At 45.9% G+C, this 24,969-nt stretch overlaps 1 protein-coding gene across 4 annotated transcripts in view; it reads left to right on the forward strand.

The window, feature by feature from the left end:
- The first annotated feature begins 698 nt into the window (after positions 1–698).
- LOC139064480 (uncharacterized) overlaps positions 699–24,969 on the forward strand; it is a 44,309-nt gene continuing 20,038 nt past the window's right edge. The window contains exons 1-3 of one of the 4 annotated variants that reach the window (XM_070547806.1): positions 699–1,056; positions 4,282–4,371; positions 9,915–9,990. In XM_070547806.1, coding sequence (XP_070403907.1) covers positions 981–1,056; positions 4,282–4,371; positions 9,915–9,990 — 242 coding nt within the window. In that variant the 5' untranslated portion in view covers positions 699–980. Of the gene's footprint in view, positions 9,991–24,969 lie in introns of all 4 variants that reach the window. The other 3 variants (XM_070547805.1, XM_070547804.1, XM_070547803.1) reach the window with 3 other exon arrangements.

The following is a 24,969-nucleotide window of genomic DNA, read 5'->3' on the forward strand; positions in this document are numbered from 1 at the left end:
TAGCATGGTGTTATCTTTTTTATTGACTGATACCTCTCGCTCCATGGTTTGTAGCCGCGTTTTACAGTCTTTGATCTCCGCTGCGTTGAACTCCACTGCTTTAGCCATGCTAGCTAGCATATTGGAGTTGTGACTAATTTGCGTGCCGAGGCCCTCCACTTTATCTGTGAGCTTTTTTATCGCTTCAAGGATGGCCTTCGTACCTTCATCTGTAGTCTGGTCCTTCATTTTGGAGGTTGTTTTGTTCTTTGCCGGAGAGAAAGGGTCTTTCCTTTTGAGGCTCTCAGCCGAAGTTTCCATCTTTGCTGCGTAGTTGTGGTGGGTAGCGGCCGTGTCACGTTTTGAAGACGGTTCCATGGCTTAACTCTTTCTTAAAAGTGAATTTCACAATGATATAAAGCTTGAAATATCTGGTGAATATAGCTGGATGGTCAGGTTGTTGAATAACTGGGACAAATAGATTGCGTTCAGAATTTGTGATGCACCCGCTCCGCCATTTTGCCGGAAGTCCGAGTTTTGCAGTTGCGGGCGGGAGTAGATATGCACACTACGGGTGCGGGCGGGAGTAGATATGCACACTACGGGTGCGGGCGGGAGTAGATATGCACACTACGGGTGCGGGCGGGAGTAGATATGCACACTACGGGTGCGGGCGGGAGTAGATATGCACACCACGGGTGCGGGCGGGAGTAGATATGCACACCACGGGTGCGGGCGGGAGCAGATATGCACACTACGGGTGCGGGCGGGAGTTTAACGCAGGGGCGGCGTTAGGCCTGGCTACTTGGGCTGAAGCCCCGGATGCTTGATGGAAAGCCCCGGATCTAAATCGCGGAAGTAACATGCAGTACCAAAGTCCAACAGAGAGGGAGCAGCTGGCAGTAGTTTGTATACAGCCTGCCTGAGCCTCCACCACTGAAGAAGAAGCCCTTCAGCAGCCGGCTTCTTCTGCTCTCTCTGCCTGAAACGCATGAGTGAAGATGGACATAAGGACGTTTTTTAGACCAAAAGTACGGCGACAGAACCCCAGCTTTGATGAGACTGGTGTTGACTCAGGTTTGTGAGTCTTATTTGAAAATATTTGTTGTGCTGCTGGTTTGCCTAAAGCTAGCTTACTATCAGGTAAATTTGTTGGAGAAAGAAAGGGAATATTTACTATCATCTCACACTAAACACTAACAGGAACAATACTCTGACCTGAAAATGCTTAATATGTAGCTTCAGATTAAAAATTATGTGGTACAAGACAAATATGATGTTGACCAGTGCGTGTCACGTGTGTGTGTGTGTGTGTGTGTGTGTGTGAGCGTGTGTGTGTGCGTGTGTTAAGCCCCGGATGTTCTTCAGTCCTTAATCCGCCCCTGGTTTAACGCTGCAGTTGCAGGTGTTAATGGTCAGAAATTCAGCAGGAGCGGGATGAAGAAAACAGTCCCGCGCAGGGCTCTACTATGTTGCGTTTGTGTTTCGTTTTTTTAATGAATTCGATTAAAAATAAAGGCGCCCGGCCCGACGGCCCTCGGGCCGGGCCGACACGAGGGCCTAGGGCTTCAGTGCAGGGCTCTACCTCTGCCTACATTGGACTTCTGAATCAGAACCTATGCTCACCTGTGTTCTCCCTCCTCCAGACGCTGAGCTGTCGTAGCAGTTCCAATCACAGACTTATCTGTGCATCCTAAGTTCCTCCTTTATAAATAAATCATTTTACCATCCGTTTTTGGTCTATGTTGCATTCTGCATGTCTTGGGTTAGGTACCTTCCTCCAAACATGACACTTACTTGAGTAATAAACCCTATATCAGGAAAATATTGTCCTCGGTTTGTGTCCTTCCAGTGAGCTTTGCAGATGTGGGAAAATGTCATCAGGCAGTAATCATTGTTAAATTCATAATTATTCTCGGAGAGAGACCAACTCTTATCTGCCCCTGGGAGCCCCGTAATGCATAGCGTCATTTCAACATGGGGGTGTCTGCGACACGGTTTATATGCAGGTAGCGGCGCTGCGGCTGCTTTATATAGCGACTCGTTGCTTTCTCCCTCAACCCAAATCCTCGGATCACGCATTTTAGCTAAAACGCTAACGTTAGCTTGCCTTGCGTTGACTGTAGAGTTGTGGGTGATGGTCACGCAGATGTGTCATGAGATTTGAAGCGTTGCTGCCTTTCACAGACACTTTTTCTGCACGTGCTGCAAACAGGATAGCCGTCTTCTATCAACTGTCCCTCGGCATTCTTCAAATATCAAAAAAAAATGCCCGTACTTCCCACTTTGTCTTCTTTGAGGGATAATAAATGTCCTGAGCGCTGCTGTCTCCTCCTTTGGTCATTATTTCAGCTTTAGCCTCAAGAAAGTTTTGGTCGTAAACAAAGCGCACATGTGCCGCCGGCAACTTCAGCAGATGATACGGTGGCTGGTAAGGGTCACCGCGCCTACACCGCAGCCACGGTAACCCACCAAGATAATATATATATTTTAAAACAAGACGGTTATTATTTTTGTCAACTTTTGTACCGGGGTTTACCGCTACACCGGTTACCGTGACAACCCTAATCAGAACCCAAATCTACATTTCATCAAGACTGATCTTTTGCTTTCTGATAATTTGCTGCTCATGTTCACACACACACACACACACACACACACACACACACACACACACACACACACACACACACACACACACACACACACACACACCTGCAGTATCTATCACTTACAGTTCAAGCACTTTGTTTAAATTTCAAACACTTGAAACCTTGAAAACATGAAGAATAAAGATATTCATCAACATGAATTGGAATATATTGCTGTAAACAGTAGCAGTTTTAGACCTGGACAATGGGGGCGGCAAAATGGGTATTAGGTATTGAAAAATCCTTTTTATTTTCGGTAGTGCTGTGTGACTTTTGGAGAACATATGTTACAGCGGCGACGGCTACTTGGTTTTTTGCTCTTGCCTTCTTTATGCCTTGGGGTATAAATGCATCACATATTGTAATAAGTTGGTCAAGTAAATCACGCATAAGGAAGTGTGATCGCCCAGGGCACCAAACGAGCTAGGACTGCCCCTGGTTGTAGATCTTAGCTCATGTATTGTTTTCTTTTGACATTTATATACTTTTAACATCTTAATACTTATAATTATTTTACAGTGTCTGTTTCGTACCTTGCTTCTAACCTTTTTTTCCGTTGGTTTGGCATGGACCTTGTTCATTTCGTTCAGAATTGCCATCAGCACCATGAGCGTTTTTAGCCTATGTTGGGGAGTGCTGAAGCACCCCTAAATCATCTCCCAGCACCCCTAAAATGTGAGAATTTAAACGGTTTATTTTTACTAAATGTTTTAATCACACTTGTAAAATGTAAAAAGCATACAGTGCTTGGTTGAAACGTCTTATTTCAGTAGCAAAAATGCAGCAAAGCTCTCCCTCCTCAAAAGTAGTTTGATCCTGTTCACCTTTGCCAGAGTCCAGCTCCGAGCCTCCGTAGGCCAGCAGCCTCCATAGCTGAGTGGCTGCTGTAGTAAAGGGAGACCAGAATTACCCGCAAATTGAAACACTGTCCCACGTTGCTGAAGGGTTTCCGTTTCATGTTTAAATCTTAAATTAAACTGTTTGTGAAGAGAAAGCAGTGGCTGTTAATCCAGCAAGGACGCGGGATTTTATGCAGGAGCGCGCTCCGCGCATGAACCACACCAACAAAAGGAAAGACAGAGCGTGTGGAGGAAGGACTGTCATGACCCTGCCATGCCCTGACCTGCATACACCATAATTCATCTCATCAGCCTTCATTCATCACACCTGGTCCCCTCATCAAGTGCTGTAAGCAGACTCCAGGGGCAGCATGTTGATATGTGACATTACCAGGGGGGCTGCCAGAGATTTTGGGCCCCATGAAAAAATATCAAGTTGGGCCTCCTGGGGGCTTGTCCATAGCTGGAGCTGGGGTTCCAACCTCCCAGATTAGAAGGGAGAAAAAAACATAATATATATACTTCATATTAGTGTTTCAGTTTTGCTTAATTATGTAGGTCTACATGCATTCTTACTTATTTACATATCATTTTCACCAGCTGTCTCTCATTAAACAGTGAATTTCCTTCAACAGAATTAGCAATATCACTGCTGGAAAAAGCAGGAAATGCTGAAAGGTGTTAATCTCCTTTTCCCTATTACTCCCTTAAAATGTGTTTATTCTAAAATGTTATTTGATGATCAAATTCAAATTTGGATATCTAATTAAATGTCCATGTTGTGTCAAAGCTTTACATAACTACATTTTCAGCTGTCTTCTATCACGACGTGCTGGTGAGTGGAGCGGATGTAAGGATCCAAACGCTGGGAAGCAATCAGGCAGAAAGACAACCTGGGACAGGTAAAGTCTTTTAATGATAAACACGCGCAGGACATGGGAACAACGAGCCAACCAGAGACACAGAACTGGAGGGGTTTAAATACAAGCGGGGTGGGAGCTTGGGTGATTGGAAAACGAGAGGCAGGTGGGAGCAATTAACAGAGACGCAGGTTGAACACAATGGGGAGACAGGACAGGATGTGACATCTTTCCTCTTGAAATCAAGTATTTCTGTATGACTGACAAAAATTAAGGATTCACTGCTCACAAGGTGACTTCTTTATTAAGTCTCCATGCCTTCATCACAGACACAAAATGAATAAGCACACAGTTCAAGCCGAAGTCAGTTAGGGTTACATAAAATTTTAAAGTTGGATAACTTTGCATGAATTTGTTTATAAGTCTCTAGAAACCCCATTTTTCTCAACAACAAAAAAACAGCTAAAAATATATTCAGCCTGATTGTACACAGCAAGATTTATTATTTACAGTGATATAATTAATAATGCTCCTGAGAGACATACTTAGTGACGGACTAAATAACAATGCTTCAACCTGCCAGTGTTGCCAACTGTTTTTGACTGAAAGTAGCTGAAGTTCCCCCCAAAAGTCACTAGATGTCGCCAGATGATGTCACGTGCTAATTTACATATTGATGACATCATCACGCCACATTAGCGTTCGTTTTCCCCATAGCATCTAATATATATATATAGGACTAAAAGGGAGGAAAATAAAAACTATGTTATATGTTAAAGTTATTAATTAGTATGATTAAAATGGGCCCAAATTGCTTTGAAATGTACAATAAATTCCAAAACTACCAATAAAGGGGCATTAAGACAGATATGGTGTGGTGATCCAAACAGTTCTGTTGTAGGATATAACTCAGACCTCCTGCTCTCCTCATTCTCACAGACATTTTCCTAAAAAGCTGTTTTTTACACCTCATAGGTTCTCAACTTCTCTGTTGTGCATTCTCTCCATCGTGATAATAACGGTGCACCGAGCAAAAGGGAGCGGGTGTCTCATAGTATAACCATCCCTGTGTCACTGAAGGAAATTCAGATGAGCCACAGAGCTGCGTGTTTAAATGGGACGGTAGTTGAAACTCCCGATGACTTCATTTGCCAAATGCAGGAAAAGCCAAAGTGTCTGACGGCTGCAGAACCAGAGATGGCCCCCGCGCCGTCTCTAGTAGAAGCGTGAGCCTGCAGTAATATGAAAGCAGCAGACGTAAATCGGCGGTCTCCAGCTCTGCAGCTGTGCTCTGTCTTCAGCGAATCAGACCGGCCGAAAACGGTTTATGATTGGTCAGTCCTCGTGCACATGTGCAGAGTATCGTTCTCTTTCCTTACTCCCGGAAGAACGGTTCAGAGTGCAAATGGTTTCTTTGTTGCTAATCTGTGGGGAATATCTACATGAAAGTTCTACAGAAAGTAGCAACGGGTCCTGAGAAATGTCGCTAACTTTGTCGCTAGGCGCTTTTTGGAAAAAAAGTCGTTGAGGGGGGTCAAAAAGTTGTTAGGAACAGTGACAAAGTCGCTGAGTTGGCAACACTGCAACCTGCCCAGCATCCAAAACAATCTATACATTTTTACTGATTTTTATATATAATTATCATTATGTGGAAAAACAATGTGTTTATCACCAAAAATAGCCTTTTTATATTCCTTTGTAATATAACTGATAGAGAAGAGAGCCTTAAGTGATTCCCAGAGAACCCCTTAAATGAGGCTGCTAGCTAACATGCAACATTGCTCACCTTCTTGAGGTTCATTGGGTTGTGAGGGGACACCTGCTGACATATCATCAGCTGCTGATTCTGGTAGGGACTAGGACAACAACCCATTTACCATAATTAGATGAAACACAGTTCTATTTCATCTAGTCTTAGCCCTTAAGCTAGCTGCTATTGGAAGGATGATCTCAGTATCAGCCAATCATAAAGAGCTTAAATGTATGCCCACCAATGGTGGGCACCCCTTGTGGGTATATAAGTGGAGCAACTCCACTGTTCGCCTCCGTTATCTCTTCAAGCCAAGCTTAAGAGCTTTCTTTAAAGAGCAAATTATCTAGAAACAACATTCAACTCACCAGTCATGTCCAGCAACGCAAGGACCTGCCCGGCCTGCCAGACGGGCTCCATCTCCAGTGGCGACCTGCACATCAAATGTGAGGTCTGTCTCGGGGCTCATCACGTTGGCCTGGCCTTGACCCCCCAGGCCTCGTGCCCATTTTGTGCTGCTCTGCCCGTGGCTGAAAAGATCGCTGCCCTTCTCGAGGGCCGTCATGTCGAAGTTCACACAGACAACCAGGTGGCGGCAGCCTACATAAATCGCCATGGGGGAGTTCAATCGGTAGCCACAGATTTACTGTGTTGGGCACATGTCCACCTGCTGTCCATCAAAGCCACCTACATTCCTGGGTTCCTGAATGTGGCAGCAGACATCCTGTCGAGAGGGGGACCCCGCGACTCCGACTGGCGTCTGCATCCCGCACTGATATCACAGATCTGGATCAAGTTCGGGGAACCCTCTGTGGATCTGTTCGCAGCTCGCGAAAACGCTCAGTGTCGCCTGTGGTTTTCCCTGAGTCCCCGGGACCACCCCCCGCTTGGAGCGGACACCTTCTCACGCCAGCCCTGGCCTCAGACGCTCCTGTATGCGTTTCCGCCGGTCCCACTGATTCCCCGTCTCCTGGACCGAGTTCGGTCTGAACAGCTCTCGGTAATTCTGGTAGCTCCCAGACGCTTGTCCGCGTCATGGTTTCCGGACCTGCAAGCGCTAGTGTCCGACTCCCCGTGGAGGCTCCCGTGGAGGGCGGACGCCCTTCTCCAGGCGGATGGGATAATCAAACATCCTCCAGAAATAGGCCAATGGCTGTGGGTCTGGCCGCTGAGCGGTCACGCTTAGAGGCTTCTGGGCTGCCGCATGATGTGGTCGCCACGATTCGGAGTGCGCAGGCGCCTTCTACCGTCGCATCCTATGCTGCTAAATGGGCAGCTTTCCAAAAATGGTGCACAGAGCGGAATGTTAAAGCGCTCTCCTGCCAGCTGGCGGATGTCCTATCATTTCTGCAGATACTGGTGGACAGGGGCCTCGCATTCAGCACTATTAAAACATATGCTGCAGCTATCTCATCCTGTCACCAAGGTTTTGGAGATAGATCTGTTTTCAATCATCCCCTGACAAAACGTTTTCTAAAAGAAGAAGAAGAAGAAAATATAATTTCTATAGCGCCCCTCAAGATAAAAATTATGAGGCGTTTCACAAAAACAAAGAATATAAAAATTGTAAAAATAGAAAAAAGCATTTTGAAAATGTTTAAAAATATATTTAAAATGAGCAATAAGCAATTGCGATTTAAAAGAAAAAATGTTAAGGAAGAGAGAGAGTGAATAGGAAAGAGGGAAATCAGTGGATCCTGAGGAAGGTGGAATAGGTGGGGAGAGTCGAATAAAGAGAGAGTGGTGAAGAAGGTCATACAAAAGCCAGCTTGAACAAGTGAGTCTTCAGCTGCTTTTTGAAGGAGACCACTGAGTCCACTGATCTCAGGCTCAGGGGGAGAGAGGTCCAGAGTCTGGGAGCCACAGCAGCAAATGATCTGTCACCTTTGGTCTTTAGCCTGGTGCGCTGCACAACCAGTAGGCTTTGATCACTGGACCTCAGGGACCTGCTGGGGGTGTAGGGACTAAGAAGATCACCAATGTAAGATGGTGCTTGTCCATGTAAGGCCCTATAGACCAGAACCAGGATCTTGAAATGAACCCTGAAATTCACTGGCAGCCAGTGAAGCTGGAGGAGAAGCGGGGTGATGTGGGTGTGTTAGGAGGACTTGGTCAGAAGCCGAGCACAGGCGTTCTGAACCACCTGTAGACGGTTCAGGGAGGTTCTGCTCAGACACGTGAAAAGAGAGTTACAGTAGTCTAAGCGTGAGGAGATGAAGGTGCAGAGAACAGTCTCAAGTTCAGAGCGAGACAGAATGGGACTCAGCTTAGCAATGTTCCTGAGATGGAAGAAGGAAGAGCCAACAAGAGAACTGACATGAGAATCCAGGGTGAGAGCTGGGTCAAAGGTCACGCCAGGATTCCTGACGGAAGGTTTGGTGTGAGAAGCAAGCTAACCAAGAGAGTCTCTAAAAGGTGTCAGAAGGTACAGACTTGTGTCCCGCCCGCTATTTCCAATGTGGGACCTAACGGTGGTTCTGCGCGGCTTATCTGAAGCCTCATTTGAACCCTTGGACCAGGCCTCACTCAAGTTTCTGTCACTCAAAACTGCCTTGCTGCTGGCGCTGGCATCAGTCAAGAGAGTGAACGACCTAACTGCCCTCTCAGTGGCTCCCGCATGCCTCAGGATCCGGGAAGATGGCGGGTCTGCTGTTTTCTGCCCCAACCCAGCCTTTGTGCCCAAAAACATTAATACTTCCTTCAAATCCAGGTCAATTTCATTGGCTGGACTTTTTCCTCCTCCCCATAATTCTGATGAGGAGGCGGCTTCCCATCTTCTCTGCCCGGTGCACGCGCTCACACGATATGTGTCACGCACTTCAGGGATTTGCCGCTCACAAAGCCTGTTTGTGCACTACAGAGACTCTTCCCTTGGACAAGCGCTGTCAACCCAGCATCTTTCACACTGGCTGTGTGACGCCATTTCACTCGCTTACACATCATCAGGGCGGGATCCTCCTGAGACACTCCGGGCTCACTCAGCCAGAGGGATTTCCTCTTCTATGGCGCTCCACAGTGGTGTGTCGATCGATGGAAGACATTTTTCAGGCTGCTTCATGGGCTTCCCCATGTCCCTTTACTCGTTATTATTTATGAGATGTGTCTTCAGGTTCCATCAATCGTTCAGTGCTTGGACCTCAGGCAGGCTGAGTGAAAGCATTATGGCACCACATCAGCCCTACTTGAATGAATTTCATCCTCTTGTGGATGATGATTTTAGTGGGGGCCCCACTCTTATCTCTGGCTGCCTCATCCTTTTAAGCCCTCGGCTGAGGCTGAGCGGCCCTCTCTAAAATGAGACATGTTGGGTGTGTCCATTTGGTTGACCTAACCAGTGTGGCGTAAACCCATCCAGCTGCGCATTATTCCAATAGCAGTTAGCTTAAGGGCTAAGACTATACGACATAGAACGTTGGTTACGTATTGTAACCCCAGATTCTATGAGTCTAATCGCAGCCCTTAAGCAAATGGCCCCACTGGTTCTGTTAGGACCAAGAGCCATTGGAGGCAAACAGTGGAGTCGCTCTACTTATATACCCACAAGGGGTGCCCACCATTGGTGGGCGTACATTTAAGCTCTTCATGATTGGCTGATGCTGAGATCATCCTTCCAATAGCAGCTAGCTTAAGGGTTGCGACTAGACTCATAAAATCTGGGGTTACAATACGTAACCAACATTCCTCTCACTATGGAAATCAAAGCCAACAAACAGGTTGAATTTAACCACTCACTAACTAAACCCACTTTTCTTTGAGAAAAACTGTGTGACATACTGACGCCCTCTCTTCTGCCTGTCCTCTTTCTCCTTTCTTTCTTTCCTTTTCCGTGACTCAGACATATTTTTACTGCAGCCTCTGCTGTCTGACTGCTGCGTGAAGCTGGCCTCGCCTGCTACGCGACCCTCGGCCAGGTGAACTGTACCATTTTATGCCGTTGGGGGGGGGGGGGGGGGGTCAAATTAATTAGTCAAAATAAAGTAGGGACCTCTGAACAAATTTACATTTCATAAAGACTAAAAGATTGTTTGTTTAATGTCTTAAATGAGCAAAAATACTGCAAAGTAAAGTACTTGTGATTTTTAAATTGTATTTATTTTTTATTCAACTTTGAAACTTTTTTTGGCCCCTGATGTCAGACTGGTCGGCTGGATACGGGAGTTGAGCTTGTGGAGAGCATTGTCTCACAGACGCGGAAGTGATAGCGTCCGTGAAATGCCGGCTCTCGGTTTCATCTAAGAATCTCAGAGCGTTCGAGCGTCAATGAAGTGATGCGGAAATGCTGGGTTTTCCCGAAGTAAGTAAGAACACTTACTGTGAGCTGAGAGTTCGTACGATGGATCGGTTGCTTGGAAACTCTGATCATAGATCCGAAGAAACGATGACTGTGGTGAGCTGGGGAGGCGACTTCCGTATATAGTCACAGTTCGTGACGTAGGTGCGACGTGGAGGGAATCCCCGCGAGGGGCATGCTGGGAGTTGTGGTCCATGGTGGAGGCCGGCTAGCTGGGAGAGGCTGGTTTGGGGACTTGGGTTCTGACAGGACCCCCCCCACCCCCCACCCACCCCGTCGAGGGACTGCTCCTGAAGTCCCAGGGTGGCCCCGGCGGTTCTAGAAGTCAGAGATCAGGTCAGGGTCCAGGATGGAGTGGGCCGGTTCCCAGGAGCGTTCCTCTGGGCCGTAGTCCGCCCAGTCCACGAGGTACTGACATCCCTGACCCCTGCGACGGGCGTCCAGGATGCATCGGATGGTGTAGATGGGCTCACCGTCGAGGAAGCGGGCAGGCGGAGGCGCCGGAGCCAGAAGCAGGGAGGATTCCACATGGGGCTTGAGTCGGGAGATGTGGAAGGTGGGATGAATGCGGAGAGTCGCCGGTAACCGCAGCCGGTACGAGACTGGGTTGATGACCTTCTGTATTGTGTAAGGCCTGAGGAACCAGGGAGCAAGCTTTTTGGACCCTGCACGGAAGCGGAGGTCCGCAGTGGACACCCAGACCTTATCCCCAGGGACATAAGAGGGACAAGGACAAGACGGCGGAGATGTTGGCGAGCGTAATGGCCATTGGCTCGGGTGATGGAAGCTCGTGCTTTGATCCAGGCATTCTTGCAGCACCTCACTAGGGATTGTGCGGCAGGTACAGCAACTTTGGGCTGCTGGTGGGCGAAGACCGGGGGTTGGTAGCCATAGCAGACCTCGAAAGGGGACAAATGAGTCGTTGAAGAGGTGTGAAGGTTGTGGGACAGCTCTGCCCAGAGGAGGTATTTAGGCCATTGCGAGGGTTGGGCCGAGACAAAGCACCGGAGGTACCGACCCAGCTGTTGGTTAGCCCGCTCCGTCTGACCATTGGTCTGCGGGTGATAGCCTGAGGATAGGCTGACTGATGCTCCCATTAGGTGGCAAAAGGCTTTCCAGAATTGGGCCGTAAACTGGGGACCCCGGCCGGAGACCACATCAACAGGGAAGCCGTGCAGGCGCACCACGTTCTCCAGGAATATTTCCGCCGTGCGTCGGGCCAAAGGGAAACCCGGAAGGGCGATGAAGTGGACCGCCTTAGAAAACCAGTCAGTGACTGTGAGGACCGTGTTGAGGTTGTTGACCGGGGGGAGTCCTGTCACGAAATCCAGACCCACGTGGGACCACGGACGGCAGGGCACTGGAAGAGGTCTGAGGACACCAACAGGGGCCTGGCTGGGTGCTTTGGAGCAGGCGCAGATGTCACAGGCGGTAGTGTATTCCTTAACATCTCTTGCCATGCAAGGCCACCAGAGTGCTCGCTGGAGGAACCTCAGAGTTCGAGAGAACCCCGCGTGGCCAGACAGGCGTGAGGAGTGGGTCCAGGAGAGCGCCTCACTGCGACATGATGTAGGCGCATAGAGACGAACCGCGGGGGTCTCTGGAGGTGCGGGGTCGTTCCGGAGGGCGTTCTGGATAGCCTCCTCCAACGGCCACCTTAGGTGGGCCAGGAAACGGTGCTCTGGGAGAATTGGTGCAGGCTCGGACGTGGGCGTGGAGTGTGTGAACTGGCGGGAGAGGGCATCAGCCTTCTGGTTCTTAGTTCCAGGGCGGTAGGAAAGATGGAACCCATAGGGCTTGAAGAAGAGGGCCCAGCGGACCTGGCGAGGATTGAGCTGCTTGGCGGATCGGATGTGAGTCAGGTTCTGGTGGTCCGTCCGGATAGTGAAAGGCTGGATGGTGCCTAGAAGCCACTGTCTCCACTCCTCCAGCGCCCATTTTATGGCCAGCAGTTCCCGATCACCCATGCCATACTTCTGCTGGGTGGCGGAAAACTTCCTAGAGAAGTAGGCGCAGGGATGGAGTCTGTCGTCGGGCCCACCTTGGGACAGGGTGGCACCGGCACCGAAGTCCGAGGCATCGACTTCGACCACGAAGGGCTCCGTAGTCTCTGGATGGTGGAGGATAGGGGCCGACGTGAACTGGGTGACCAGGTGGCGGAAGGCCCGAATGGCGTCTGGTGTCAGACGGAATGGTTGGCTGGGAGGGCTTGGTCAGGTGAGGAAGGTGAGCGGTGCCACAATGGTGCTGAAGTTCTTAATAAAACGGCGATAAAAATTGCAGAAGCCCAGAAAACTCTGTAGCTGTTTTAGGCTCATAGGAAGGGGCCAGTCAGCGACCGCCTGGACCTTGTGAGGGTCCATGGTTATGCCCTGATCCGAGATTGTGAAGCCCAGGAATGAGATGGTCCGCTGGTGGAAAGAGCATTTCTCGGGCTTGCAGTATAGGTTGTTGCTCAGGAGCCGGGTCAGGACGGCACGAACATGGTGAAGGTGTTCGGCCTCGGACTTGGAGTAAATCGAGATGTCATCCAGGTAGGCAAACACCCACCGCCCCAGCATGTCGCGGAGGACATCGTTAATGAGGCGTTGGAATACGGCGGGGCTATTGCACAACCCGAAGGGCATGACCTGGTACTCCCAATGACTGATGAGGTTGATGAATGTGGTCTTCCACTCATCCCCAGCTTTGATGCGGACCAGATTGTAGGCGCTCTGGAGGTCCAATTTTGTGAACATCCGCGCCTAGGAGATGGAGTCCAGAGCAGTCGTGAGGAGTGGCAGGGCATGGCGGTCCCTGATAGTGATTTTGTTTAGACCCCGGTAGTCTATACAGGGACGAAGGTCACCTTCCTTTTTCTTCACAAAGAAGAAGCCTGCAGCACCCGGGGAAGATGAGTGAAACCCTGCTGGAGGGCCTGGTTGATATACTCCTCCATAGCTCTGGTTTCGGAGGGAGAGAGAGAGAAAAGGCACCCACGGGGAGGACTGGTACCTTGTTGTAGCCTGATCTCCATGTCATATGGGCAGTGAGGCGGCAGCAGGGCCGGATTTAGGAGGTTGTGGGCCCATGGGCTTCAGTCAATTTAGGTGGCCCCCTTTTTCAAAATTGTTGCATAGACGCACGCCCGCGCGCACACACACGCGCACACACACACACACACACACACACATATAATTTTACTATATTATTTTAAGGACTACAAATTGAAACCTTTTTTTTAGATCACACATCTTTAATAAACCAATTCACACACAATACAATAATCCTTGAATGAATAGATTTGCATTTTATGGAAAGAAAACGTTATTTCAACGTTGGCTTCTAAAAGCTGTGTGAATCAATAACCTAACATTAGGTCATCATTTACACACTGAACATTTTAATACAATTCAAATTCTGCTTTTGCTGTCAAATTACTTAAACAAAAATAAACAAAAGGCAAAAGCGCACTCATCTGCCACTAAGACAGAAGACTGTGCTCAAAGCAAAAGATGGATCAGGCAACCAAGCTCTTTCACTCATTTGTCAAAGTTTTTAAAACCCATCAGCATTTTGAGAACATGCTTACTTTTCTGGATTTTTTGGCAGCAAAGTCCTTGACAAGATCACTGAAGTCCAGCCTTCTCACTATATCACTCTCAATGGACATGAGAGCCAAACTGTTCAGTCTTTCTTGTCCCATTGTTGATCTTAGTCTGTTCTTCACTATTTTAAGCTTAGAGAATGATCTCTCACCACTTGCATTTGTGACAGGGAATGTCAGGTAAAGCCTAAATGCAATATCCACATTCGGAAAGATGCTCTGTAGGTTTTTTTCTCTGATTAACTGTAAAAGTAATGGAGCAGAAGTGAAGCTTCTACTCTGAATAAAATCTTTGAACTGGACAATCTCCTCTACAAAGTCCATCTCCAGATCGGCTGAATATTTTCTTTGGAGATTAGAGGCTTTGTTTCGTAGTTCTTGGGCAGTGACATTAGAAAGGTTGTTCAGGAAGCCAAAAGTGTTGTTGAGGTTATCATATGCAGCATACCTGCGATCAGAGGTGGAAAGCAACGGATTACATTTACTCACTATAATGTAATTGAGTAGCTTTTTTGTATATTTATACTTTTTAAGCAGTTTTTAAAAGCTGTAGTTTTACTTTTACTTTTACTCGAGTATGTTTTTGAAAAAGAATTGTAATTCGCTACATTTTAAATCATATCCGTTACTGATTAAAAGTACATTATAGGCTTAATTCAGTAAAAATATTACGTGTAGCAGCGTCGGAACAGAAAGAGACACCTGCATGAGCGCCCCGTCTGAACCGTGGGGGGTGGGGGGGTGTACACTTCTGCTCCAAAACATCAGATCAGTCCCTGTGATCCACTCGCTGTTTACCTCCTCTCTCCCTCCTCTCCTGTGGGTTGGAATCCGCACCTTCGCGCACCGGTGTGACGTCATCACAATTCCACTCGGTTCGGTAGCCGGACTCGGTTCCGTGTTTGAAACGTGTTTCCCTACCGCTCCGCACGGCAGTGGCAAAATAATGTTTAGCGCTCAGAACAAGCGGATTCTCAGCGCTTAGCTCATAAAACAGAAGACCTGCAGGCCTCTGTGAGTTAAAACATCCTGATACTGTTCAGGTGTAAACATTGTGCTCCATCCCTGTGTTTGAACTCAGAAGTTGCTCCTTGATGCCACACATATGTGATGATTTAGCTTGTTTCTTTATTTTACTCCAGAATAAGAGATTAAATTATTACAAAAGAAGAAGAAGAAGAAAATATCATTTCTATAGCGCCTCTCAAGATAAAAATCACGAGGCGCTTCACAAAAGCAAAAAATGTCAAATTATAAAAAAAAACATTTGGAAAATGTTTAAAAATATATTTAAAATGAGCAAAAAATAGGCAATTGTGATTAAATAAATGTTAGAAAGAGAGAGAGTGAACAGTAAAGAGGGAAATCAGTGGATCCTGAGGAAGGTGGGATAGGTGGGGAGAGCAGAATAAAGAGAGAGAGGTGAAGAAGGTCATACAAAAGCCAGCTTGAACAAGTGAGTCTTCAGCTGCTTTTTAAAGGAGACCACTGAGTCCACTGATCTCAGGCTCAGGGGGAGAGAGTTCCAGAGTCTGGGGGCCACAGCAGCAGATGATCTGTCACCTTTGACCTTTAGCCTGGTGCTGCACAACCAGTAGGCTTTGATTACTGGACCTCAGGGTCCTGCTGGGGGCGTAGGGACTAAGAAGATCACCAATGTAAGATGGTGCTTGTCCATGTAAGGCCCTATAGACCAGAACCAGGATCTTGAAATGAACCCTGAAGTTGACAAAAAAGCAGTTCAGTGTAGTTAAATTAGTCATGGTGTGTGTGTGTGTGTGTGTGTGTGTGTGTGTGTGTGTGTGTGTGTGTGTGTGTGTGTGTGTGTGTGTGTGTGTGTGTGTGTGTGTGTGTGTGTGTGTGTGTGCGTGCGCGCACACATGAGCGTGTTGTGAACTGGTGTTGTGGTTTTGCACTGATGTAGCCATCTTTATGCTGACCAGGGGCGGCGTTAGGCCTGGCTACTTGGGCTGAAGCCCCGGATCTAAATCGCAGAAGTAACATGCAGTACCAAAGTCCAACAGAGAGGGAGCAGCTGGCAGTAGTTTGTATACAGCCTGCCTGAGCCTCCACCACTGAAGAAGAAGCCCTTCAGCAGCCGGCTTCTTCTGCAGTCTCTGCCTGAAACGCATGAGTGAAGATGGACATAAGGACGTTTTTTAGACCAAAAGTACGGCGACAGAACCCCAGCTTTGATGAGACTGGTGCTGACTCAGGTTTGTGAGTCTTATTTGAAAATATTTGTTGTGCTGCTGGTTTGCCTAAAGCTAGCTTACTATCAGGTAAATTTGTTGGAGAAAGAAAGGGAATATTTACTATCATCTCACACTAAACACTAACAGGAACAATACTCTGACCTGAAAATGCTTAATATGTAGCTTCAGATTAAAAATTATGTGGTACAAGACAAATATGATGTTGACCAGTGCGTGTCACGTTTGTGTGCGCGCGCGCGCGTGTGTCTTAAGCCCCGGATCTTCTTCAGTCCTAAATCCGCCCCTGATGCTGACAAAAATGTAACTAAGTAACTTTTACTTTGAGTACATTTTATTTACAATACTTTTTACTTTTACTTGAGTAAAGATTTAGGCAAGTACTTTTACTTGTCCTTGAGTAAAAAATTATCAAAGTATTGGTACTCGTAATTAAGTAGGAAATTTTAGTACTCTTTCCACCTCTGCCTGCGATCCATTTCAGCAAGTAGTCTATCAACAACCACCAAAAAAACACTTGTGGAGAATTTGTGTCTCGCTGACTGCTCCACCTCTGAAGTGGTGGCACTTTCTCCTTTTGTATTTGTGTTACACCACTCCAGGACAACTTGGTGTAGAAAAACCGAGTTTTATTGGGGACCTCAGAACCATGGCATCATCATACAGAACCAAGCATGTTAGAGACCTCTTTTTCTTCTTTTTTCCCCATTCCTTTCTGCACTGTAACTGCCCTCTACTGGTGAAAATGTGTAACAGCTTAACCAGAAACAAACGTAGCTGACTTACTTTTCAACTCTCAACAGGTTTATGCAATGTTTCAGACATTTTATCTGTACACTTTACCAAGTGCTACATTCCTCCCCTGCTAAATAAATGTTGTCTCAACATTGACAAAACATGACAATACTGAACAAGAATAAACAAATGTACTATTGTTTTTTTAGTGACAATATCAAGATGGTATGGATTAGGGTAGGGTTTAGCAGTGGTTTAAGATCACTTTCACACTGAACTATTGAACCACAAGTGACTGAATCACATGTTACTCATTTACCAGATAAGCATAGGCTTATAACAATGCTGAGTTTTTTCCTAAATGGTCCATGTAGAAATATTTCCCTCTTAGACACATTACTATCACTTCATCACACACTCCGGAGTCTAGCAACTTAGATAGCAATCATCATTGTACAATTAACCTTGTCATCTATCAGTCCCATTTATCCTGCTACCATCCCAAAAGCATCAGATACTTGTGTCACCATACTGGTAAAACCTTGAAAGTACTCATACATTTGTGCAAAAAAAAATTATATAAGTTTAAATTTGGGAATGTACTTCACAGTTCAACAGTAACTGACTGGCACATAGGCTGGATTGTAAAACCCATGTAGAGCTGTCCAAGATACTCCAAACTGTTCACACAATGGAGAGGCGGGTACACTGGCATACAATGGGTTAACACTATGACCAATTACTCCCTGAACTGGTTGCCCAAACGCATCATAGGTCAGTATTTTCTGGGGGCATCTCTCTCTTTGAGACCTTCTCAGCTGTGGTTCCGACTGTTCTGAGTTCATCTCACTGGGCTGATCTGGAGAAGCAGCAGTTTTTGCTGATGCCAAGATGTCTTGTTCGGTGTTATCCTGCCCATTCCCCATGCCTGGTTGGAACTCTTCAGCATCCACTCTGAGCTCCAAATTCATTTGCTGAGAGTCCTGGGCAATTTCCGCAGCAGGGGCTGACACCATCAAATCCTCTTGAGGCTGGCAGCGGTGGTGCCTCGCTCCCTGAGACCAATACAGTTCCTCCTCATCTGAACTCTCTGTATAGTCCAATGCATCTGGGAGATCTCTTGGTTTTTGTGTCTGCGTAGTGCGGCGTGGTTCAGCCCTTGTTGTTTTTGGGAGAGGTAATGCGTTACAGGGCATTAGCATGTTGCGGTGGAGAATACGACCACGTCCTGTACCACGCTCCGGCTTAACCTCATAAACAGGGCTATTTCCCCCCTCTGAGAGATCACTAAGTGAACCTGATCCTCCCAATAAGAGTGCAGCTTCCCAGGCCCTCCCCTCTCTGACATGTTCCTGACGAGTACCCTGTCCCCAGGTGAGAGTACCGCACTTTGTCTCTTTTGGTCATAATGTGATTTTCCTCTTGCCAGGTTCTTTTTAATGTTTCTAGATGCAATGCCATATGCTTCTTTCATCTGCTGTTTCCATTTGTGAGCATAATCTTCATGTGATTTGCACTGGTTAGTCTCACTCAGTCCAACAATTACATCTATAGGGAGACGTGGATGTCTACTGAAGAGTAAATAAAAGGGCGAGTATCCTGTTGAGTCACTGGTTGTACAATTATAGGCACGCACAACTTTGTTTACATAGTCACTCCAGTGTTCCTTCTTTTCCTCATCTAGGGTCCGCAGCATCGACAGCAAGGTACGATTAAACCTTTCAACTGAGTTCCCCTGTGGATGGTAGGGTGTAGTCTTCGAATTGGCCATTCCTGTGTACGTCTGCAGCTGTTTGAATAAATGGTTTTCAAATTCCCTGCCTTGATCATGGTGTAATTTACCAGGAAAACCAAATTTCAAGGAAAAGTCATTAAAAATGTTATCTGCTGCTGTTTTGCCAGACTTGTTGCGTGTAGGGTACGCTTGAGCAAACTTAGTGAAGTTGTCCTGTAACACTAAAATATACTCATACCCTCCCCTGCTTTTTTCGAGATGAACATAGTCTATTGAAACCATTTCAAAGGGTGCAGTAGCAGGCACGTGACTCATGGGGGCCCTCAACTGAACTGTAGGCTTTTTCTGTGTGTTACATTTACACACCAGTGTGATGAAAAACTCAATATCTTTGTACATATTCGGCCAGTAAAATCTACTTCTTGCCAAATTCATCACACGCTCCACCCCCAGGTGACCCATTTCACAGTGAAGGTATTTATAGACTAGTTCTTTGTATGATTCTGGAATCACAATCTGAGTGTAAGTCACAGTTTTTCTTATCAACAACCCGTCATTAGAAATCAAAAGCTTTTTCCACTCATGGAGCAGCTGTTTTACTTTGGGATCTTTGGTCACTAATGTTTTGTCAAAGTTTGTGCCCCTACCCTTTAAGTTTAGAACATAAGCTATGGTAGAGTCCTGCTTTAGAGCTTGTAGTAGCTCCTGCTTTGTGATCCTCACATCTGGCTGGGTTTCTGTAAGTATTTGATTTACTTCTGGACTGCACGTTACAGCTGATATCCAATCCAGCTGCTGGTCTTCCTGTGTTTCAATAGCATTTAGTAATGCACTTAACACTTCGGGTGAGCACAGCTCAGTGCATTCTGGCATGTAAGAGTCCATATTAGAAGGTGTTCTGGACAAAAAGTCTGCATCAGTGTTACTTTACCCGGGGCGGTATTTCAGTGTTATGTTCAAATCTGCCAACTCGGAAACCCATCTGTGTCCTGTCGCATTAAGTCTAGCTGTGCCTAAAACATAGGTTAAAGGGTTGTTGTCACTATAAACTGTCACTGAGGGAGCATAGAACAAATAGTCTCTAAAGCGCTCAGTAATGGCCCACTTTAGTGCTAAAAACTCAAGTTTCCCTGAGTGCAACCTGTAGTTTTTCTCAGCCTGTGTTAGTGTTCTCGATCCATATCCGATTACTCTTAACTTACTGTCCTGCCTCTGGTACAAAACTGCCCCAAGTCCTTCCTCCGATGCATCTATGTGCAGGATGAAAGGGTCCTCAAACCTGGGATAAGCCATGACAGGTGGGTTAGTCAGAACATCTACCAGATAGTCTAGTGCTTTTTGGTGACTGTCACTCCATATGATTTTTTTGGTGGGCGCAGCATGTCCCGCCTTAGCTGACTGCGTTGGTGTTTGGTTGATGTCCTCTGAGAGTAAATCGTACAAGCACTTTGCATGTCTTGAAAAATCTTGCACATAACTTCGATAACACCCCAAAAATCCCAAAAGCTTTCTCAGCTCTTTGATGTTTTTTGGAGGGTTGTTTTTTAAAGCTTGTACTGCTTGCACCTCTTTTTCATCCATTTTGTGTCCATCTGCTGAAATGATTTTGCCCACATAGCGGACTTCATTTTTGAACAAGTCACATTCATCAGGTCTTAGTTTTATCCCCCAAGCCTGCTGGCGTTTGAGAACTGTTCTCAAATCTTCAATATGCTGTTCAAATGTTTGACTGTACACCAAAACATCATCTAAATATGGAGTACATATTTTGTCCCTCAAGCCTTCTAGACTTTCCTCCATACTACGCTGGAATGCTGAAGGTGCATTGGTAAGCCCAAATGGAATTCTATTCCATTCATACAGCCCCCAAGGTGTTGTAAAGGCTGTGTATTTTTTTGAATCCTCGTTGATTTCACCTTGATGGTACGCTTTACCTTGGTCGAGCACACTGAACCACATATTGCTGCCAAGTCCATCAATTATCTCCTGTATTTGCGGTATAGGGTGCCTGTCTGGAATGGTCTATTTATTGAGACCCCTATAATCGATACACAGCCTCAGGCTTCCATCCCGTTTCCTCACACACACACACTACTGGTGAAGCGTAAGATGAGGTTGATTTGCGAATAAAGTCTTTCTTGAACAAGTCCTGAATGTGATTTTTGACTTCATCATAGAGAGCACGAGGGACCGCGTTGTAGGATTTGGCCACAGGAAACTGGTCAGTCAGTTTAATATCCATTTTCAAATTTTTTATGTGGCCAATTTCCTCTTTGTGTTTAGCAAATGCCCCTGACTCCTCCTTCAACATTTCCATGACAGCTGCCTGCTGCTCTGTGTTAAGGTGGCTCAGACTGACAGGTGGGTTCCAAGGCTCTTCAGGTAAGCTAGGTGAGTTGTCTTTTTCTCCAACTGAACCTAGCTGAGCTTTTTTAGGTTCATGGGAAAGGTGTGTGTTACTCTCTCTGTTACCTATAAGGGTTTTAGCTGGCAAAACAATGTCATGTTTGGTAACATTAGTAAAATAGATCTTAGCTTTTCGGGTCTTGCCTGATACAAGCAGCAGCTGGCTGTTAAATTTCAGGCCTTCATCTAATGACAGGTTTCCATCAGGCTCAAAAAGCATTTCACGTTGTACTTTTGAGCCTGTTTTAACGGAACAACTAATGCCATGCATCTGTCCACTGGGTACGACAATAGCTGTCCGTCCTGATCTAATCGGGTAGGTAACTGTCTCACTACTTGAGGTGTGGATAAGGTTCAAAAGTGCTCCCGCTTTGCCTGATCCCACTCTTAGTGAATTTCAGAGTAAAGACACACTTTCACTGGACTGAGTAGTGTCCCTTTTTATCAGTTCCTCAGTAGCATTAAAACCTATTATTGGTTTCTGCATCACATCACGAATTATTAGAATTGGAACCAGAACTTCATCCTGAGCAGAAGTTTTCCCTTTTGGGTCACAAAGGCTAAGGCTAACTTCTACCCAACCCTGGAAAGGAACTTCTGATCCATTCACAGCTCTCAGGTCTAAAAGCTCATTCCCACTTAGAAGATCACTGATTGGGTGGACTTCTAAATCAGGTAAGTTATCTGACTTCCAGCGTGCACTCATGATTGAAACTTGGGCCCCCGTGTCCCACAGGGCCTGTGTTTTACAGTTGTTCATTTTACACCATACTAGACACTTTTTACCCACTAGCTGCGCTACTTTTCTTTTTTTGGTACTCAGATTAAACATGTTTTGTGGTTGGTTCCTAATTTTGGGATTTCTTGAGCTTGTTGGTGATACATGAAGTAACCTTTGGGCTTTGGGAATGTTGTCACATTGGGACATTGGTGCTGAAGCTGTGGCTTGTCCCGCAGTCACAGCCCCTTCCAGTTTCCCTGCTTCTGGGCTCCCCTTACTTTACATCCTTTTGCCCAGTGAGAGTTACTGCCACACTTAAAGCAATGGTCACAGTCCCTGTTTTCTTGTTGACATGCAGCGCACCGCCTTTTTGGTCTCTGGGCTGACTTTCTGTATGTCTTAGTTTGCCCATCAGAGTCACTCGACCTATCCTGTTGAACCGTTTGTACAAGTGAAGCTACCTGTCCTGTAAGTTCCCTGATTGCTAAATTACTTAGCTGGCTTTGTGTCGGGTTGGCTTGTACACGGATCAGAATGGGCAACATTCTGCTCAACTACATTTAGTCCTGTTCTAAATGATGACCTGTGGGCTTTTGCCTTCAAAGCCCTTTCGCTTTCATTGTACTGTGCTGTTTGCATTTTCATTAACAAGAGTTCATCACTGCTGTTTTCATCCTGTAAATACAATCTCATTTCTGCTCTGACATTATCATTTAGTAGTCCCGTTCTAATAGACTGAAAACATTGACTCTGAACAAGTTCTTTGTTGTACCTTAGGCTGGACTGGGCACGCTCAGATGCAAAAAGGATAAGTCCAGGACTCTAATCAGGAACTCAAGTGGTGTTTCATTCGCCCCCTGGGTAGCCTTGGTTAACTGCTGATACAGTACTGTGGCATCCGTTTCTGCATAATGGGCTTTTAGAACTTGTCTCAAACTGGTCAGTGTGAGGTTTTCCTTCCCCTCTGTTGAGGGTCTGACCTCATGAGGAAATTACTATGCAGTGATTTTCTCCAAAATGACTGTGCTTAAATTGCTCTGAAAAGCAAATAATCACATCAGCGCCAAGAAACTTCATTTCCCATGATGCTTTGCACACGGAAGCATTGTGATGACGTCACCGCCTAATACCAGAAACACGTTCTGCGCATGTGCGGGAGGCCGTGGAGCTTTTCCCGCGAACTAAGACCATAAATCTTCAGCAGAGACAAAGAAACCTCGTTCTTTTGCCCAGGATACCTGGCGGTAAGGACACGCTTGTCGAACGCTCCGACAACTTGAGCACGCGGAAGCTCTAAGTGCCCAAGATTGAGCCACGCAACCGCTGGAAACCACTCCAACTCCATCGGGACCTGACTGGGAACGAGCGGAGCTCCATCCAGCTCTCAGAGACGCTGAGACGTGGAGGTAAACAACGGAGAAAGCATCAAACCGACGGATGACGCCAAACTGCGGAGAAACACGGAGAACCGTCAAATCAAAACAGTGAGGGACGCTTCACTGTTCTGGTGATCAGAAAACTCATTTCTCTCTCTCCTTTTCTTCTCCCGTTTCCTCTATAGTCCAGAATAAGCAATAAAACCGCGCTATTGCTTAAAAAGTAGCTTCGTGTCTTCCTCTTTCGCTCCCAAAACACGTCCGCCGGGTCATTTTGAATAAATAAACTGCTTATTGATCATTGTTTGGTATCTTTAAATGTTTTCGGCCATGGCCAGGCTGATAAACTAAAAGATATTAACTTGTGATTAATCTTTTGTGTTGTTTCATGATCCTTTGAAATGTTTTGAGTGATTTAAGGTTAAGTTACTACTGATTCTAAGTGCTTTGGAAGTTAAAGTGCATGTTGCCACCCACACTTTAGCCAGACAAAGGGGTCAGCCATCTTGCATACAGACTCCATTTTAGAAACACACACATACATACACACAAAACACCTTGAACATTATTTTGAATATACATCCTTTTATTATATCACATGGTTATTATTCATTTATGCCACTGTTTATTCATTTGACAAATTGTTAATTAAACGTTATAAAATTCAGATTTTCGTCTCCAGTAGATTTGTTGTGTCGAAGAGAAGTCTCTGCTCCGAGGATTCTACGAACTTCAAGAAAGACTGATAAGAGTTTTGGATTCAATTTTCCCCGGTTAAAGGGGAATGGTGCCCCGTATATTTAAGAATATCTTAATTAATTAATAAATCAGTAAATATTCCCATATTTACAGAATTTATTGAAGAATCCAAAAGTAAGTTAAAGCTTACGAATTGTTCGCTCCTAATAACCCCAACATTAATTGGTGCAGCCCGTGTGAGGCTTGGATACACAGAGATTTTCTATCCGGCACAAACAAACAAATAAATCTTAGCTTGAATTAAAATAATCAGTTGTTCAGCCTTGAACCAGCAACAGAGTGGTGCTGATTTCGCTGAGCAGGAAGCTGCATCGAACTCTCACCAGTAACTCAGTGCTTCTTTAAAGGTGCAACGTGTAAATTAATTCTGGTTGTCCTTTTACGTTAAAACTCAGTTTTTCCTTAAAGGTGCAACGTGTAATTAATTCTGGCTAACCTTTTAGGTTAAAATTCAGTTTTTCCTTAAAGGTGCAACGTGTAATTAATTCTGGCTAACCTTTTAGGTTAAAATTCAGTTACTCATTAAAGGTGCAGCGTGTAAGTAATTCTGACTAACCCTTTTAGGCTAAAATTAACTGCTAATTTAGCGACTTTAACTCACAGTGGCTATTATAACTAACTGAAACCTTCACTCAAAGACTGATAACACCCTGTTTGCTAATATTCTGAAGGAATAACTAGCATATTTAACACTGCAAGTGTTGTAAGACGTTGCTACGGCAGCGCACCAGCTTTTGCTAAAATACTGAAAGGAATAGTATTTTAGGCGTTAGTCACGGCATTCCGTGCAATCTTAAAACGCTAAAACCTGTGCGCACAAAGGTTAATTTAGTGTTTTTCTGCTACAAAGCTAGTAGTTTGCTGCCAAAAGGTGCAGTTTTGAGCTATCTGCAGAAGCTCTACTAGGCTATTTTTGGTTCGGTTGTTAAAATGGAGGGACAGAGTAGTGAACTGACCAACTCCCAGCAACCAGGTGGCGCTGCGGCCCACGACTATGAACCTGGCCTACTTTCTGGACAAATATTGTCCAAACTGGTCGCGGTTGCTCGAGAACCCGACTACCCTTCT

Source organism: Nothobranchius furzeri, unplaced genomic scaffold (genome assembly GCF_043380555.1).
Source record: "Nothobranchius furzeri strain GRZ-AD unplaced genomic scaffold, NfurGRZ-RIMD1 Scf031, whole genome shotgun sequence".
Lineage (NCBI taxonomy): Eukaryota > Metazoa > Chordata > Actinopteri > Cyprinodontiformes > Nothobranchiidae > Nothobranchius > Nothobranchius furzeri.